This window comes from Ipomoea triloba, chromosome 8 (assembly GCF_003576645.1).
Source record: "Ipomoea triloba cultivar NCNSP0323 chromosome 8, ASM357664v1".
NCBI classification, from domain to species: domain Eukaryota; kingdom Viridiplantae; phylum Streptophyta; class Magnoliopsida; order Solanales; family Convolvulaceae; genus Ipomoea; species Ipomoea triloba.
In genome coordinates this window covers 877,910-895,406 of record NC_044923.1, presented here as the reverse complement: position 1 = coordinate 895,406, position 17,497 = coordinate 877,910, and the positions used below count along the sequence as shown (strand labels likewise).

The 17,497-nt window shown below is 38.2% G+C and overlaps 4 protein-coding genes across 6 annotated transcripts; all 4 read left to right on the top strand.

The window, feature by feature from the left end:
* On the top strand, positions 1 to 2,614 carry LOC116027286. 3 transcript variants are annotated; one of them, XM_031268812.1, is made up of 3 exons: positions 1 to 296; positions 381 to 499; positions 2,315 to 2,614. In XM_031268812.1, exons 1-3 carry the CDS (start codon positions 139 to 141, stop codon positions 2,338 to 2,340), a joined length of 303 nt encoding a protein of 100 aa, XP_031124672.1. In that variant the 5' UTR covers positions 1 to 138; the 3' UTR covers positions 2,341 to 2,614. The 3 variants fall into 3 exon arrangements, with proteins under 3 accessions (XP_031124672.1, XP_031124673.1, XP_031124674.1); XM_031268813.1 differs by lacking the exon at positions 2,315 to 2,614 and adding an exon at positions 2,062 to 2,293; XM_031268814.1 differs by lacking the exon at positions 2,315 to 2,614 and adding an exon at positions 1,595 to 1,866 and having other exon boundaries at positions 2 to 296.
* A 258-nt stretch (positions 2,615 to 2,872) lies between these two features.
* Positions 2,873 to 5,566, top strand: LOC116027285 (WAT1-related protein At5g47470-like). Its single transcript, XM_031268810.1, has 7 exons — positions 2,873 to 3,708; positions 3,797 to 3,862; positions 3,968 to 4,084; positions 4,351 to 4,615; positions 4,730 to 4,894; positions 4,974 to 5,125; positions 5,213 to 5,566. The coding sequence occupies exons 1-7, from the start codon at positions 3,512 to 3,514 to the stop codon at positions 5,325 to 5,327; spliced, it is 1,077 nt and encodes a 358-aa protein (XP_031124670.1). The 5' UTR covers positions 2,873 to 3,511; the 3' UTR covers positions 5,328 to 5,566.
* Positions 5,567 to 6,460: 894 nt separating this feature from the next.
* On the top strand, positions 6,461 to 7,207 carry LOC116027539 (zinc finger protein ZAT1-like). Its single transcript, XM_031269242.1, has one exon. It carries the CDS (start codon positions 6,461 to 6,463, stop codon positions 7,205 to 7,207), a length of 747 nt encoding a protein of 248 aa, XP_031125102.1.
* A 3,057-nt stretch (positions 7,208 to 10,264) lies between these two features.
* Positions 10,265 to 17,254, top strand: LOC116026819 (protein transport protein SEC16B homolog). The gene is made up of 14 exons (XM_031268227.1): positions 10,265 to 10,424; positions 10,552 to 12,542; positions 12,707 to 13,024; positions 13,435 to 13,560; positions 13,666 to 13,788; positions 13,940 to 14,110; positions 14,237 to 14,362; positions 14,461 to 14,595; positions 14,733 to 14,860; positions 14,980 to 15,088; positions 15,173 to 15,481; positions 15,569 to 15,736; positions 15,862 to 16,160; positions 16,338 to 17,254. Exons 2-14 carry the CDS (start codon positions 10,692 to 10,694, stop codon positions 16,852 to 16,854), a joined length of 4,380 nt encoding a protein of 1,459 aa, XP_031124087.1. The 5' UTR covers positions 10,265 to 10,424; positions 10,552 to 10,691; the 3' UTR covers positions 16,855 to 17,254.
* The last annotated feature ends 243 nt before the right edge of the window (positions 17,255 to 17,497 follow it).

Below are 17,497 nucleotides of genomic sequence, written 5' to 3'. Positions count from 1 at the left end.
CAGAGTACCTGTTCGTAAAACCCTAAACCCTAGCCCAAAAGCCTCGCCACGAATCTCCATTGTCAGCTCGACAAGCCGTAAAAATCCTCCCGTCTTTGCGGCTCTGATTCTGCTTCAGCTTCTACCATTCCTTCGAAGATGGCTTCCAGATGCAGCAGAATCATCAATCGAGCTTCAATTTCCTCTATCAGATCTGCAATTAAGCCCAAATTGGAATCCACTACGACGTCGTTTCCCAAATCCTCTCTCCCGTCCCGATCAACTTCTTCTCCTCTTCGTCAATTCTCCTTCTCCAGGTTGATTCTCCGTATATGTCTGTGTATATGTAAGAATGTGTTTGTTTTTTCATTGCGGATGAGTGAATAATGATGAATTTTTAGGTCTCCGTTGGAGTTGGGATGCGCGGCATCAATGTTGCCGCTGCACAGCGCCGTAGCTACGGCGAGGATGACGTCGTGCTTGAGCTCAACATCTAGGAATTGTAGAGCTCTTACACAGGGTACTCTCTGCTGCACCTCTCCAGGCCTCTAGCATGTTGTTTTATTAGTCCCAAATAACAAAAAAGTATGTTCTTTTTTATCATGGAATAGATAAATTTGTTGCCTTTCTTTGTCTGTGCGTTGGTTCTGTTTCCAGGCCTCTTTATTTTATCTGGTAGATCATGGATAGTTAAGCTTTAGTGACTTACAAAGTGTAAAGATGCACGAGTAACTAAGTAATAGAGGCAAGGGGTGGAACCTTGGGATTGATGGGATGACTCGCAATTTACCTCCTCGAGCAGGGTTCTAGGCCTAGCTGAGAAACCTAATGTATGAATTAAAAAAAAAAGTCTAGTTGCAATGAAAAATCATTAACTTATTTGCTGCTCAATAGTAAAATTAATTTGCCGAAAAGAGAGGGATTACTTCAGTCTGCTATTTGATTTAAAGTTTGCAGTTGTGACATTATATTTTCAATGAAAAACCATTAACTTGTTTGCTGCTCAGTAGTGAAATTAATTTGCCGAGATACTTAAGTCTGCTATTTGCTTTAAAGTCCGCAGTTGTGACATTATATTTGCAATGAAAAATCATCAACTTATTTGCTGCTCAATAGTGAAATTAATTTGCTGAAATGAGAGGGGTTACTTCAGTCTGCTATTTGCTTTAAAGTGTGCTGTGTGGATAATGCATGGACATAGTTGTTTCTTTGTTTCTTGTGTGAATATCCATAATAGTAAATTTGCAGGGTCCAAAGAACCTCATTTTTTTTTGTTGTGTTGTCATGTTACCATTTACCAATATCAAGGTTGTTTACCGGTTTTGGATCAAATGATTTATATGAAAATACTTTAGATTTTCTTCTCCAATATCTATTTGAGGAACCGTTTATTTTGCTTAAAACTAAAATAATTGTCCCTAACATTAGAGCTTTAGCTAAAATGTTTCCATCTTTGACAGCATTACCATAAGATAGAACTGCTTTACATGTTCTCAGCTCCCTGAAATTGTTGTAATTAAATATCTTCAACAATCACTAAAGTGAAAAAATTGCACCATATTTTTGGGGTGGAAGGACTGATGAGCTATCTGACTGGAATATTTGATTCCTGCAGGGACATGAGTTTCCAAAAGAATGAAAGAATATACTGGCACATTAGAGATCATCCAATTATGCTTCAGTGTGTTATTCTGAAGTTTGAAAGCTTGTTAGCATCCTAAATGAAATATATATTTTATTGTTAGTAGGGAATTCAAGTTTAGATTTTATTCTCCATGCTAATTGTACTTTGGTCATACTTTTTCTGCCTGAATTTTGTCTCCTTTTTTGGATGTAAAACACATGAATATTAAATAAGATTTCATTAACGTTCTGCATTGAATCCTATTTGTATACATTGTTTGGTGGTGCAACTATGTAATTCTTTATATATCAGCATTGAGCAGATTGACGCTGTTATTAGGGTTCTCCAAAAATGTGCCAGTTTCATAGACGAAGCAACTAATTTCACAACCTGTATGTTAAGTGATTTTGATTTAGCTTGCAACCATAATTTGGTGACGAAAGTTCTCCTTTTCCCAGATGAAATTGATGGAACGTGAACTCGTTTTTGCTGTTTCTGGTGGATCATCTGCTTGAATGTATCTTAACCTCAAGGAATTATAAGAGTAGTTTTCCACCATTCTTGGAAGAGATGTTTTTGTACAAGAAATCATATTTGTTAACAAATTCTTTAAGATTGAATCGTGTTTTTAGTACCCAAAACTGATCTTTCCCCGTTTCGACTTTCTATTGAATGGTTTGCTGATGCTGAGTTTTTTTGTTGTTGAACTAGAGTTGGGTCTTTCAGTACCAAGGTGACACTTCCTGTGAATGGAAAATCAAGCTTTTGCCATCACTGCAGCACCATTCTGCATCAATAACTTCTTGAACTTCAAAAGAGTAGTAAAAAACAACCTTTTTATCCTTGTACCCTGTGCTAGGTAGTTGGTTTCATTGGATATTGGAACATCCTCATTCATATTGATATTCAAGATAGTGCCCTACAATGACAATGTTTATCATATATCACTGCATTGAATTCTTGAACTACCATTTGATCAAACATGGTTCTAAAAAATAGTTGTTTCACTCACTTTGGCGATTCTATTTGTGGGTATTATTTTTCTCTGAGGACTTAGAATCACATATTCGCTAATCCTCCTATCAAGTTCAACTCCCCATGAGAGCTGCATATTGGCCTTCTTGGTTTGACCGATCAGCTATGAACAATCTAGACTGGTTTACCTTATTGATTCAGATCGTAAGGTGGACTTCATTTAGAAAACACCTTATCAAAAGTTAAAACAATAAATTATTCTTCGACTATTTCAAAATACCAAAATTGATTCTCATATTTTCAATTGGACCAAATTAATATTAGACCTTAGTTAGTCTAGTCAATTTTATAGCCAAATATATAATAAACAATGATAATTTTTCAAACAAGTAAGAAAATTCATGAATCCTTCATTCCACAAAAATCATATAAGCCACTTCTTTGGGAAGTCACAAATATATACACCAGTAAAAATAGAACACAAAGGATTACCATCCAAAAATGGGAGGTGAAAACAGAAGGAGAAAAATCAAGAAATTACAAACTTTTGGAATTTCACTCCCAAACCATATTCCCATCATAGCAATCCATCACCTCATCTTTGTTGCTGAGAAATCAGCAACTTAATGAGAGATTGGAACTGACAAAAAGTTATGATGTTATATTGAATGTTAGGTAGCTGAATAGCAGTACAGAAAAGATAAGTAGATTCCCCAGGGTTCTCAAAAAAAAAAAAAGTAGATTCCCCAGGCTGCTATAATCATTGTCAGACCTTTCATGGCAGCCAAGAAACACCTGGAGAAAGATAACCAATAATCATAAGCTTAGAACAGACATTTAGGGAAAAAAAAAAAAAACACCATCTGGTGCATTCATGCATCAGAGATAAAAGAAATATAGGGAGCAGGAAGAAGAAGAAAAAGGGTTCAAAAGATGGGAATTCCAAGGAGAGAAGCGGTTGAAGAAATCGCGTTGATCGGGGGATTGATAGGGGTGCAGTTTCTGTATGCAGGGAACTCAGTGGTGCTGAGTTATCTCATGTTCTTAGGCTTCCAGCCTTCATCTCTCATCATCCTCTCCACCTTTGCCACTTTTGTGGTTCTTGCTCCTCTCTCCTTCATTATAGAAAGGCAATTCTATAATTCTATTCTCTCGTTTCATCTCCATTCTCTGCATCAATGGCAGATCTAAAATCGTTCGTTTCCCTTCATCTTTCAGGCACCAATGGCCTAAAAGACTCTGTCTGAAGCTATGGATTCAACTTCTGTTAATCTCTTTCGGAGGGTAATGTTGTGTGTTTATCTATTTATCTAATTATCTGCCTGTTTTTATCATGTCAGAGACAATGAAATCAAGAAAATCCAAGATTTTGATCTTCCTGTTTCCCAGGGTAACACTGTTCCAGTCATTGCTTATGAAGGGGATCCATCTCACATCACCTGCAATTGCCACAGCCATGCCAAATCTCGCCCCCGGGCTCATCTTTTTCATCGCCTGGGCTTTCAGGTATCTAATTGAAGCATGTGTTCCATCTCAACTAAAAGCCTAAACAGCTAAACTTGTAGTTGGATTGCACATTTATGTGGATGGCTCTGATACCAAATTGAAGCATGTGCAGATGTGCTCTATCTCAACTAAAAATCTAAGCTTGTAGTTGGATTGCACATTTATGTTTATATATTATTTATTCTCAACATATCCAAACAATCCCTCGCTTTGTGAAACCGAGGTTTCATCAAAGAGTTAACTGCACATTAATTGTGGTTGAGCAGGCTGGAGAAGGTGGAGCTGAGTTGCAAGTACAGCAGGGCCAAAATTGTGGGAACAATGTTTTGTGTCATTGGGGCTATTCTGATGAGCATCTTGCAAGATAGCTCCCACGCTCACTCGTCGAAGAAACAGATTCACTTGCCATTGCAACCATTGCAAGCCCCGCCGTCTTATCACCACAATGGCGCATTCGACTTGGATAAGATCATGGGTTCCTTTTATCTAGTCATAGCCGTCTTCACCTTATCAAGCGTTATCGTCTTGCAGGTATGCTTGTTTCAGACTAGCGTCGTTTTTGTGTGGATTTCACATCTTTTGCAGTGGCAATGTGGCATGAACTATTGATGAATATCCACTTGAATTCGAGTAAACGAATTGCAGGCTGCTACATTGGGTGATTTCCCATCACCAATCTCTATATCTGCAATAACATCATTGATGGGCACAGTGATAACCATAATAGTTGAGCTGATCCAACACCACAGATTAGAGATTATTGGTTTTTCCAAAATAAGCGTCCACGCCCTCGTTGCCTATTCTCTACTGGTATTTCCTTGCTTCAGAAACGAGTTTATTGTTTGTATACTCGTGACCTCTGCCTAATCTTAGATTCCAATGTATACAGGCGGGGTGCATAAGTGGAGCCTCGACGAGCTTCAATGCATGGGCAATGAAGAAAAGAGGGCCGGTAATGGTGGCTGTTTTCGGCCCGGTTGGAACCGTCATTTCCATCATGCTCTCCGTCATCATCTTAGGAGACTCGGTCACTATTGGAAGGTACGGACTTACATCAATACGTATTGTTTACAGTGAAACGGTTAGTCTCACGTGAGACTGTCTCACGGGGTTCGTTTTGACTTGCAGCCTTGCGGGCATGTTTACTATGTTCACCGGGCTCTATTTCGTGCTGTGGGCTAAAGGGAAAGAGGAGTTTGATTATCAGAGCGAGTATGATTTGGAGAAACCTCTCTTGTCTTGATTATGATTAGCATATCTAATAGGCTAATTAGTCCTCACCAAAATATATATATATATATAATAGGCTAATTAGTGTTAAGGTAAGATAGAATGTTGTATTTATGAATGGGAAACTGATCTGAGGATTCAAACCATGATTAGCAGATGTGTAATACTGTATGCAATGTAATGTGTATATATATCTCCAAACAGTGAAAACCTTCAGACAGATAATGAAGTGAAGGGTAGTTAATTAGTTAATCCAATCGTGCATATAGAATACTAATATGGGGTTGAGTTTTTCTAACAAACTCCTTAACTTATGATGTTTAAGGCAATTATAACTGTCATGTGAATGAAGAATCACAAAGTTACAGGAAAGTCAATATCCGTTATTCGAATGTGTGCTCGTTTTGTGATCCTAACCAACAAATGATCGAACGAGGTAAATTGAATGTACGTTTTAAATAAAGTCTGTTTTGTATGTGAAGCTAGTCAACAAAGGATCAGAAGAAAGTAAACCAACATATATCGCCCATAGCCAACCAACTTAAACCTAGATTAGATTAGCCATGTTTGGTAACATAGTTTATCAACTAATTTTGACTTGTTTGACCATTATTAGTTGTTTGACTTGGTTAAACAACCAATATGAGTGTTTGATTAATTAGCTTTTTGTAACTGCTCCAAAATGCTAAAATTCAAAAACAATTTTTTTTTGAATACTACTAACTCTATTACAATGCAGTATCTGTTCATAACTATTTTCTCAACCTATTGAAACAACTTTTTAAGAAAGTTATTTTGCATGTAATCAACTATCAACAATTAACATCTTAATTTACCGCCAATGACATTGCGGTCAAGTAACATATAGTGACTTTTCTAAATAAAAGATCATGAGATCGAACTTTAGTAAAGACGGTAGGACCTCCATATTTTATTGCCATGTGCCTCTCACTCCCTCACTACTTTCTCAACTCCAAGCCAAGCTTGCACAGCAAGAGTGAGAAAATCAAAGCAGTCCCAAGAGAGAAAGGTATAAACACATTATATATATATATATATATATATATATATATATATATATATATATATACACAGACACTTCTTCGATCATATCGTTGGGTCTCTAACTTGGTAATAAGGATAATAATGGCTATGGAGATGCAAAAGTGCAAGCTATGTTGGAAGCAGTTTGCAAATGGTAAAGCTCTGGGAGGGCACATGAGGTCCCATTTGGCGCCGCTTCCCCTGCCGCCGCCGCAAAATCAAGATTCCGGCGGCGTTGACCCCATCAGGAAACCAACTCAGGGAAGATCCAAGCGCGCTCGCAGGTTGTTTTTATCAGAGGAAAACAAAGAATCAGCGGATCAAGGAGAGGCTGAAACAGTGACTGAAGAAAACATAGCTATGTGTCTTTTAATGCTCTCCGATGATGTCCGGGAAGATTCTGGGACGATAAAACGGAGAAAAACGTCCAAGGATAAAGAGAATTTCCAGTGTGAGATTTGCAACGGAGTGTTCAAATGTTCACAGGCACTGGGTAGTCATAGAACAGCTCACAGAAACAAGACGATTTCCGGCGGGTTTGATCGAGAAAAACCCAGAAATCTTGGGGTGAAAATGGAGGGTAAAAGATTGCATGAATGCCCGTTTTGTGGAAAGATTTTTGGGTCCGGTCAAGCGCTCGGCGGCCACAAAAGATCACACTCATCTTCTGGTTCTGCGGGCTCGAGTTCATGCTCTTCAAAGATTGATGAGAGTTTAATGGTGGACTCAAATCCAGACGGTGATGATGTTCTAAACACCATGATAGATCTCAACTTTCCGGCGCCGGTGGAAGAAGACAACTTGAACTCCAATCCCGAAAGTCTCATCACCACAAGTTTCCAGAGTTAAATTCTTACTGAGGAGGTATAGAATTCACTTAGAACTCGAATTAATCAACCAGTTGAGTGTGCTTTGGAAGTAAATGCAGATCTTATTGGAGAAGTATTGCGTTAAGGGTAAAACAGTAAATTCACACCCATCCTTTTGTTTTTTTTTTTTGGGAATTTTTGGAACCAAAGTTTGGGTTCTTTTTGCAGTTTAGTGTAGTGCGTGCTGCCAATTCTTTTTTCGTGAATGGAATAAATTACTCATCAAGACAACTTTAATCCCAATTCCCGACTATTTATTATATCCTATTTTCTTCTCTTGCTTATAATTTATCGTCCAACAAAACTGAGTTGCACATCCGAAATTCCCTTTTCTTTCTATTTGTGATAGTTATTGTAACATTGTACTGCTTCTAAGGCTTCACCAGCAATGTTATTAATGTCAACTTTGTGTTTGTCACAACCAACAACTTATGCAGGTTGACAGTTGTGTACATTTGTTTTCCATAATGAAGTTGAATTTGATCAACATGTGTATATTGTGCGTGTATATATGAGTTAGTGCTCTATTTGTTTTTGACATAGGAGGGATGAAGAGACAAAAGAAACAACCAAAATTACCTGTATCATGGCCAACACAGCTCCTACAAGATAGTAAAAAGAGCAAAGATAGTTTACTCAATTGAGCCTCTGATGTATCGAACAAAAGTTACTAACATTTTTGAAAAATTGAAGAAAGCTTGTGAAATTACTAATAGAAATTTGTGTTTACTTTTAATCATCACGACATGTTTAAATTTATGATTGACCTTTAACTAGTAGAAATAAATAAATAAAGATTTGGGTTGCTTAGATGGAAGCCACGTGGGAAGACTAATGGTTGGGGTTAAGCCAAATTGGACAAAATAAATTTGGTCTTTTTGTATGACAGCCAATTATGAGCTAGCTAATCACACAATGAGTACAACAAGTACTTGATCTGGTTTATCATTCCTCTATTTTTTTTATTTTTTTTTTTTGTATATTTGTATGTATGTGCATGCGCATTGGTTTATTGCCAACATTGCGCCGACATAGCGCCAGGTTGGCATACTACTGTCCACGTTGCTCAGAGAGTTTAAATATGTGTAAGTATTATTTACGTGTCTCCAATCCTAATGAGAAAAAGATACAAACACTAATAAAATCATGAAAGAGTAATCACAAATACCAATAAAAAAAAGTACGAAGAAAAGGCCGTAACAGATAAGGCACGCATACAATGTCATACTTATTTTTTTAGAATAAGACAAGGTGATTGAATAGAGTCGGCCCATATATTAATGAGTATTACAAAATTAGAGATTTGATTGCTGAAAAACAAATAAACATTGAGTATTGTTCAAGTTATAGTGAAGTTGCAAATATGTTTATGAAGCATTTGAGGACATAATAATTTTTGAAATTGAAGAAGATGATTGGAATGATTAACATTTCCGACTTGATTTAAGAATGGTAGTGTTATAATCATTAAACCAAGTCCAAAGGTCTGGGTGTGTGGCAACAACATTACATGGAATAATGGTGGTACATGAGCATAATTTTGGCTAAATCAATTGCTGAGATTTCACCTAATTTTTTACTAGAGAACTCCTTTCATATTTGATCTCTAGAATATACGAAGTATATAATTTAATTACATTTCTGAATTTTATAATTTGAGAATCGGACGTGCCTTCATGGTAATCCACATGGCACTGACACGTCACTCACTCACTCGTAAAGCTAAAAGAGTTTGCCTTTGATGTTGCAACTATACTAACTCTCAACAACTTTCTATTTATTGGCAAATTCAACAAATTTATTGGAGGATGACCACTTTATTTTACAACAATAAAATTGTCTTATTTATTCTGCATCCCAATGTATATTACTTTTTTTAGTAGTATAATCTAACTTATACATATATAATATATTTGCTTTTGCTCAATAAGATACTTTTTCGTTTATAATAGTGAATTATGTTGAGACTCAAACCTCCCTCTCCCATGTGAGGGTGCAATCGGGTGTCACTAGACCACAAGGTTTTTGCCTTTGTTTACCAATTGTTAAGTTTAACATTGTTGGGGTTGAGGCCAAAGACGTTTGAGTGTCACAAAGATTATACTTATGTGTTAAATACAAAGCATATGGCTTATAGTCTACGATACCGGTCGTTTTCGGTTAGGCTCTGGGCCGAGAAACTCTATCGAGGCTATGGTTTGTAGCTCGGTGTGACAATGAGTTAGTGGTCTCCGAGCTAATAGCTATAGTGTGGAAACAACCAAAAGTCTCTCTCTCCGCAATTAATGGGGTATTTATAGCTGGGACTAGGAGACAAATTCCAGCATTCCGGTATGATGGGCACGTGGAGTCCATGTATAAGTGTGCAATAGGGTGGAAGCAGGGCCATCCATGTGTTCCAAATGCTCCTAAAAGTACGAAATCTAGTCGCTATGGGAGAGGTCGGTAGGTCGGTCTTGATCAGAATAGTTCGAGTCAGTCAGAGAGATGACGGTACGTGGCTTCATAGTAAACAAGGCAGGAAGCCTGGTAACGGATATGGTCAGGAAAGATATACAAAAAGATTCGCTGTTAACAGATATGGTCAGGAAAGATATACAAAAAGATTCGCTGTTAACGGATATGGTCAGGAAAGATATCCAAAAAGATTCGCTGTTAACGGATATGGTCAGGAAAGATATCCAAAAAGTTCGAATCGCCCATAACGCGTACCAAGGATCCGATACCATTTGTCGTATTGGCCTCACACTGAGCCGACCCAATTAAGGGACAAAGTGCTGGCTAAATTGATTTTTTCATACCGAGGTTCAAACTCTCGACCTCTCTTAAAGGATGAAAATGCACGGTCACTCACGCCAACCAAACTGATTTATTAATTTAATTATATAATAGCACCAATCATATTATATACATTTTTGCACAAAAATTTGACAAATTAAAAATGGAAATTAATTTATTTCACAAAAATAAATTACTTAAATAATTAATAATACAGGAAATAGCACTCGGTAATAAAGAAAAAAAAAAAAAAGAATAATCGCATGAGTAGAGAATTGAGATCATTGTGGGAAATAGAGTTGTCTTTCGTCTTACTATGCCTGCGTCTATAGATACGATACGTTGCATAGAACGGCGAACCAATGTGTATACGTGTGATCATGGCGCCGGATTTGCAGAGATAACATGCATCTCGATCTGTAAGTTAATTAGTCCATGTGCTGCGTATGAATTTTCGATTCTTCGTTTTCTATGGCACTTTGATTTGAGCAAGCGTTTTTGTTTTTGTTATCTGAGAATTTTCGTTTTGTTTTGGTTTGTTCGAAGTTGAAGAACCCTAGATGTCGGATTGCGAGGATTTTGTTTGCATGTGTCGTTGGATTTTGAGCTCGGATCTGATCGGGGCTAGCTCGAATTTTGGAATCTGCAGCGATTTGGTAAGGTTAGAGATTTAGTGAATTGAACAGATGGCTTCGAATCCTCCATTTCATGTGGAGGATCAGACGGACGAGGATTTCTTCGACAAGCTGGTGAATGACGACGACAATGGGGAATTGAAGGTTGTGGCACCGACGTCGGGCCTGGCGAGTGTGGATGGGGATGAATCCGATGAGGTCAAGGCTTTTGCCAATCTGAGTTTAAGTGATAACAATGACAATGGGAATAATGAAACAGATGGTTGGGAAACTGGGATTGGAGATGGTGGGGATGAAGGGATGCTTATTCCTGATGATGTTAAACCGGGATCATCGGTTGAGGAAAATGTAGTTAATAGAAGTGCTTCCTTAGACCCACTGAATTCGGCCGGTCTTAATAGTTCGGGTGAGTGTAGTAATGGAAATTTAGCGGATGACATTACCTCAGATGTAGCAGTCGATAAGAGCAGTGGTTCTGGGCATTCAGGTGTGAAGGAGGTGGGGTGGAGTGCTTTTAATGCTGTTCCTGGTTCTAATGGCGATTCTGGTTTTGGATCTTATTCAGACTTTTTTACTGTATTGGGGGAGGGTTCCGGTGATGCTGAGGAAAATGTGAATATTGAGCCTAAGATTGTTTCAGCTGACCAAGTGCCTGATTCTGCATATTTAAATACTTCAAATTCTGGAATGGTTTCTTTTGGGGTTGCCCCCCTCCCCTCGACCCAAAACGATACTTCAAATTCTTATGCACAATATCAACAGAACTACAGCTATGGTGCAGGTGCCGATTCAGCTGTGGATGGCCAGAATCTGAATAGCAGTCAGTATTGGGAAAATCTTTATCCGGGATGGAAGTACGATCCAATTACTGGGCAGTGGTATCAAGTGGATAGCTATGCTGCAGGAGCTAATGTACAAGGGAGCTATGGCGCTAATTTATCTGCTAATTGGGAGAATGGGAAGACACAGGTTTCATATCTGCAGCAAACTGCTGCTCAGTCTGTTGCAGGGACTGAAGCTGAGAGTGGGACAACTGAGAATGTCATTAATTGGAATCAGGTTTCACAGGCCAACAACATGGTGACTGATTGGAATCAGGCTTCACAAGTAAACAATGGCTACCCATCACATATGATATTTGATCCTAACTACCCTGGCTGGTATTATGATACAATTGCTCAAGAATGGCGTTCTCTCGACACGTATGCTAGGTCTTCTCAATCAACCATTGAAGCTGAGAATCAGCTAAATCAGAATGGTTTTGCTTCATCCATGACTTTTTCACAAAATAATGAACAAATGATTCATGGTGCATTTGGACAAGCTGATTCCAGTAGCGGTCAACAGTTTAGTAGTAAAGCTCTAGGCAGCAACAATTGGTCTGGATCTTTTGGTCATTATAATCAACAGACACCTAGTACATGGCAAACTCAGTGCGTTGCTAATAGCGAGCCTATGCAAGAATACAAGGGAAACCAACAAGTGGAGAACAACTATGGGCACGATTACTCTGCTACCAACCAGTTTTCTCAGCCGATGACAAATAATTATGAGGAAACAAGTATATATCATGGGAGCACAAATCAAAGTCAAAGTGAGTTTTCATTATTAGCAAGGTCACAAGGCCTTGCTTCTACTGGAAACTTCAGTCAACAATTCCTTCAACCAAACATTGAGCAAAATGAACTCAAGCATTCCTCAAGTGAATATTTTAGGAATCAAAATTCATTTAATTTCTCACAACCATCATTCCAAAGCTCTCAGCAGTTCACTTATGCTCCCAGTGCAGAGAGGTCATCTGCGGGGCGTCCCCCACACACCTTGGTTACTTTTGGTTTTGGTGGAAAGCTTATTTTGATGAAACATAATAGTTCTTTAGGAAACTCCTCTTTTGGAAATGAGGTTAGTCCTCTAATTGTTTTTATTTTTTCTATTTAATTATTTTTATTTGTGTGTGTGTGTGTGTGTTTTTTTTTTGTTTTTTGTTTTTGTTTTTTTTTTTTCATTTTAATTTTCTTGAATGACTCACATTGAATGCTGAAAGCATTTGTGTATATTATGTGAAGAATTCTGGAGGAGGTTCTATATCTGTGCTGGACTTGGTGGACATTGTGACTGAGAAAGTGGATTCGAGTGTTGGGACTGGCACAAGCAGTTATTTGCGAACATTGTGCCGACAATCCTTCCCTGGCCCACTAGTAGGTGGAAGTGTTGGTAGTAAGGAATTGAACAAATGGATTGATGACAGGGTTTCACATTCAGGATCTCCTGTTTTGGATTACAGGAAAGCTGAAGTTTTGAGGTTGCTACTATCTTTGTTAAAAATAGGTTGTCAGTATTATGGAAAACTCCGTTCCCCGTTTGGTACTGATACTGCAATTAAGGTAACACTGCATAATTGTCCATTTATAGTGCACGTGATTCATTTGGAAGTATTTAAAATCATAGTCATAAATATGTATTCAGAAACTGTCACACACTATGTGTCTGAAACATGAAAAAGAAATAGCATTACATCTGAACTCTAAAGACAACTAGCTGAGGATTTTTTAATATATTCCTTTTTTCAGTATTTTTGGTTGGTTAAAGTAACAAGGTTTGTGCATCACTAAGATTCTGGTATTTATAAATAATTTCCAATGCCATTTGCTTCAGATAGCTTGTATCTAAGTACTTATTTACAGGATTCTTTCTGCTGATTGAGTCTCTGGTTACTTTAATTGAAATTTTTGTAATAGGATTAATGTAGTCTATTTAAGCCATTTGAGGTTAAGGTGAGTTTTTCATTTAACAGGAAAGTGATGCTCCAGAAACTGCAGTTGCTAAACTGTTTGCATCTACCAAAAGCAGTGTGCTACTCAATCAATATGGTGCTGCTACTCAATGTGTGCAACAATTGCCTTCTGAAGGGCAGATGCAGGTTTGTCTTTTATATAAATTATTTAACAGATTTCCATTATTTTTATATATTATTCTCTCAATTAGCACTTTTCTCATCAATTCTTTTTCCCAATATCTGCATTAGGCCACTGCTGCAGAGGTTCAAAGTCTTCTGGTTTCTGGTAGAAAGAATGAAGCATTACAATGTGCACAAGATGGTCAGTTGTGGGGACCTGCTCTTGTTCTTGCTGCACAACTTGGTGAGCAGGTAAGTTATCATGACACCCACCCCACCCACTTGAATTAAGAGAAACCTAAACGCAAAAAAGGGAATGAGAAGAGTAAAAATTCTCTTTCAGGTGTAGTCTTGTATCTCTCTCTTCCTCTCTCCCTTGACTTTTGGTTATTCATCATTGTAGTTCTATGTTGAAACTGTGAAGCAAATGGCACTTCGACAACTTGTACCAGGGTCACCTTTGAGGACATTGTGCCTACTAATTGCTGGTCAACCAGCTGCTGTCTTTTCTGCGGGTACTTTGGCTGATGGTTCCATGCCTGGTGCTCTAAATATCCCTCAGCAACCTTCACATGTATTGTTGTTATTATTTTTTATGAGCTGATGTTCCTATGGGGACTTTGTTATAGAGACTTGTGTGGATGGATATCTTTGGTTGAAATGATTGGATTTGTTCCTTCTCTTTTTACTTTTCTTCTAGTTTGGTGCAAATGGCATGCTAGATGATTGGGAAGAGAATTTGGCTATGATAACTGCTAATAGAACCAAGGATGATGAACTGGTGCTTATTCATCTTGGAGATTGTTTATGGAAAGAGAGAAATGATGTATGCTTCACCCTTGGACTTCTCTTTGCTTTCCGCTTGTTCTTGATGATTATTTCAAACCTAACTTGGTTATTTACTCTTTAAAAAATGAAATGCAGATTGTTGCTGCACATATTTGCTATCTGGTGGCAGAGGCAAATTTTGAACCATATTCGGACACTGCTAGGTTGTGTCTTGTTGGTGCAGATCACTGGAAATTCCCCCGAACTTATGCTAGTCCAGAAGCCATTCAGGTGCTACTGACTTAACATTTTTTTTAAAAAATTGTGCTTACTTTACAAATAAGAAATTGTAAGGTTTTCATTTTGTTGTTGCTGTGGTATTGCATAACTCAATAACTATATACTGATTCGATTGCATATTTGGATAGAGGACCGAATTATTTGAGTATTCAAAGCTTCTTGGGAACTCTCAGTTTATTCTTCTTCCCTTCCAACCGTACAAGCTTGTATATGCTCACATGTTGGCTGAGGTTGGGAAGATAGCGGATGCACTAAAGTATGTGAGCAAGCCTTAAGTGTTTCAATATTATGCAAACCTTTTATTATTTCTCAGTTTTGTACAGAGTGTTAAAATTTATTACTTCTGGTTGCTTACTGTTATTTAATTTCATTCAGGTACAGTCAAGCATTACTGAAATCACTCAAAACTGGTCGAGCTCCTGAAGTTGAAACATTGAGACAACTATCGTCCTCACTGGAAGAAAGGATAAGAACTCACCAGCAGGTACCTTGTTATTTCCATTGCTTAATTGGAACATCCTTTATCAACTCTGTGGAGGTAACTCTTGTGGAGCTTTTTGTTTTACAGGGTGGATTCTCTGCAAATTTAGCCCCAGCAAAATTTATGGGTAAATTACTTAACCTTTTTGATAGTACTGCCCACCGTGTTGTTGGGGGTCTACCACCACCTGCACCTTCAAGTATGAATACACAAGCGAATGAACAAAGTCATCAGTCTGCGGGACCTAGAGTCTCAAACAGCCAATCAACAATGGCAATGTCATCATTAGTACCTTCAACATCTATGGAACCAATAAGTGATTTCGCTAATGGCAGTAAAAAGACATTTCACAATAGAAGCGCCTCAGAACCTGACTTTGGAAGAAGTTCCCTACAGGTGTGCTTTCTGACTACTGTATGGTTGATTTTGGTCAATTATAACTGTGCCTGGGTAGAGATATTATAGATTTGTAAATCTTTATAGGGCAAGGTTGAGTCTCCTCCGAAAGATGCAAGCCCAAGCCCAAGTACAACGCAAGAAAATGCATCAGGATCAGGAGGAGGAACGTCTCGATTTAGTCGCTTCAGTTTTGGATCCCAGTTCATTCAGAAAACAATGGGATTAGTCCTTAAATCTCGCCAAGGTCGCCAGGTGATTCTGCAAGATATTTATTGCTGCAACATTCTCCTTTGCATCTTCTATATTTATGCGATCACAATTCACAAACCTTAATCTTCTGTATTAATTTTCTCTTTCCGTTTGCATTGCTCTTGTAGGCAAAATTGGGTGAACAAAATAAATTCTATTATGACGAAAAACTCAAAAGATGGGTTGAGGAAGGTGCTGAACCACCAGCTGAGGAAGCAGCAGTTGCACCCCCTCCAACAACTGCCTCTTTCCAAAATGGAGCTTCAGATTATAATTTGCGGAATGCACTAAAGAATGAAGGTTCTTCTAGTAATGGAACTCCGGACTTGAAGAGTCCAGCTTCGGTAGACAGTTCAGGAATGCCACCACTTCCACCTACTTCTTCTAATCAGTTTTCAGCACGTAGCAGAACGGGTGTACGGTCAAGGTAAAGCTCAGATTATAGACTTGCATTTGGTGATATATATTTTTTTCTTGGGGATTAGTTTTCATACAACTGATTTTGAAAAATCACATTAAGCTGCTAAAATGTGTAATGTTATTGCTATTGGCTTATTGAAACTCAAACAAAGTAGTGAAATGACAACACTCTCACCTTTTTCAGGTATGTGGATACCTTCAACAAGGGTGGTGGTAACACAACAAATTTGTTCCACTCGCCGGCTGTTCCCTCAATCAAACCCGCCACCCAAAAGTTTTTTGTTCCTGCACCAGTTGTCCCTTCTGAACAGCCAGTTGATAGTTCCCCCGACAGCATACATGATACTTCACCTAATAATGAAAATCCTTCTCCCTCCCTCGTCAATGATTCATTCCCGCCTCCTCTCCAACCATCAGACATGACTAAACAAAGATTTGGTAGCACAGGAAACCTCTCAAATAATGCTGTGGCAGCAGCAGCAGCAGCAGCCGCAGCCCCCGTCTCCTTTCCAGTTCATGCTCGGCGAACAGCATCATGGAGTGGAAGCTTCAGCGAGGATTCATCTCCTGAATATAAATCCGACATTAAACCACTTGGCGAGGTACTGGGCATGCCTCCATCATCATTCATGCCCACCGACACTTCTTTCGCAAGAAGAAGTGGCAGTTTTGGCGACGGTCTCCATCAAGTTGCACTCTGATACTGAAAGAATGTATATACTCAGTTTTGCTTCTTATCACAGTTCAATATCGGCATGAGCTCTGCATCGAGTTCTTACACAGTGAGAGGTGTGGTGTTTCTGAAAGAAACCACAACACTGTTGCCCAATCCCCACACGGCTTCTTTCATTACCTATGTTGTGTTAAAAAGCCATTGTTCACTTCTAGTGATAGGGTTTTTGTTCGTCCCTTGAAAAGCATAGCTCCTGTTATTTCAGAGTATTGCCATAATTTATGAAGGAATATGGTCGACAGATGCAAATGTACATTTCTTTTTTTCATTTATTGAGGATAACGACATCCTATATACTCGTAGAAGTTTGAACAATCCTTGGAAAGGTCAAATTTTCAATAAAATAGCAAATAATCTTTCAGATCCAACATGGTTCTTGCATTGGTCATTGTATACTTGTTGAACAACTTCATATGTGTTGCATTTTAGGTGTGTTACATTTTACAAGTAACTAAAAGTAAGGTATTGTGCCTTATAGTTTAATTTTGTCTGGTTTAAAGGTATTATTGTCTTATTGAACTATACACAAAAATGTAATTTGACCGCTTAACAAAATTGCAATGACTCCTAAACAAGTTAATTTTGTGTGATCAAACCAAATATCTTATATC

Excerpts from the sequence above, each read along its gene's own strand:
- LOC116027286 (XM_031268812.1), top strand. The coding sequence starts at position 139 with ATGGCTTCCAGATGCAGCAGAATCATCAATCGAGCTTCAATTTCCTCT. Across the intron at positions 297-380 it reads CGTCAATTCTCCTTCTCCAG|GTCTCCGTTGGAGTTGGGAT; the intron begins GTTGATTCTCCG and ends ATGAATTTTTAG. Across the intron at positions 500-2,314 it reads TTGTAGAGCTCTTACACAGG|AGTTGGGTCTTTCAGTACCA; the intron begins GTACTCTCTGCT and ends TTGTTGAACTAG.
- LOC116027285 (XM_031268810.1), top strand. The coding sequence starts at position 3,512 with ATGGGAATTCCAAGGAGAGAAGCGGTTGAAGAAATCGCGTTGATCGGG. Across the intron at positions 3,709-3,796 it reads CTCTCCTTCATTATAGAAAG|GCACCAATGGCCTAAAAGAC; the intron begins GCAATTCTATAA and ends TTCATCTTTCAG. Across the intron at positions 5,126-5,212 it reads GACTCGGTCACTATTGGAAG|CCTTGCGGGCATGTTTACTA; the intron begins GTACGGACTTAC and ends TTTGACTTGCAG.
- LOC116027539 (XM_031269242.1), top strand. The coding sequence starts at position 6,461 with ATGGCTATGGAGATGCAAAAGTGCAAGCTATGTTGGAAGCAGTTTGCA.
- LOC116026819 (XM_031268227.1), top strand. The coding sequence starts at position 10,692 with ATGGCTTCGAATCCTCCATTTCATGTGGAGGATCAGACGGACGAGGAT. Across the intron at positions 14,363-14,460 it reads TATGGAAAGAGAGAAATGAT|ATTGTTGCTGCACATATTTG; the intron begins GTATGCTTCACC and ends AATGAAATGCAG. Across the intron at positions 15,482-15,568 it reads TTGGAAGAAGTTCCCTACAG|GGCAAGGTTGAGTCTCCTCC; the intron begins GTGTGCTTTCTG and ends AAATCTTTATAG.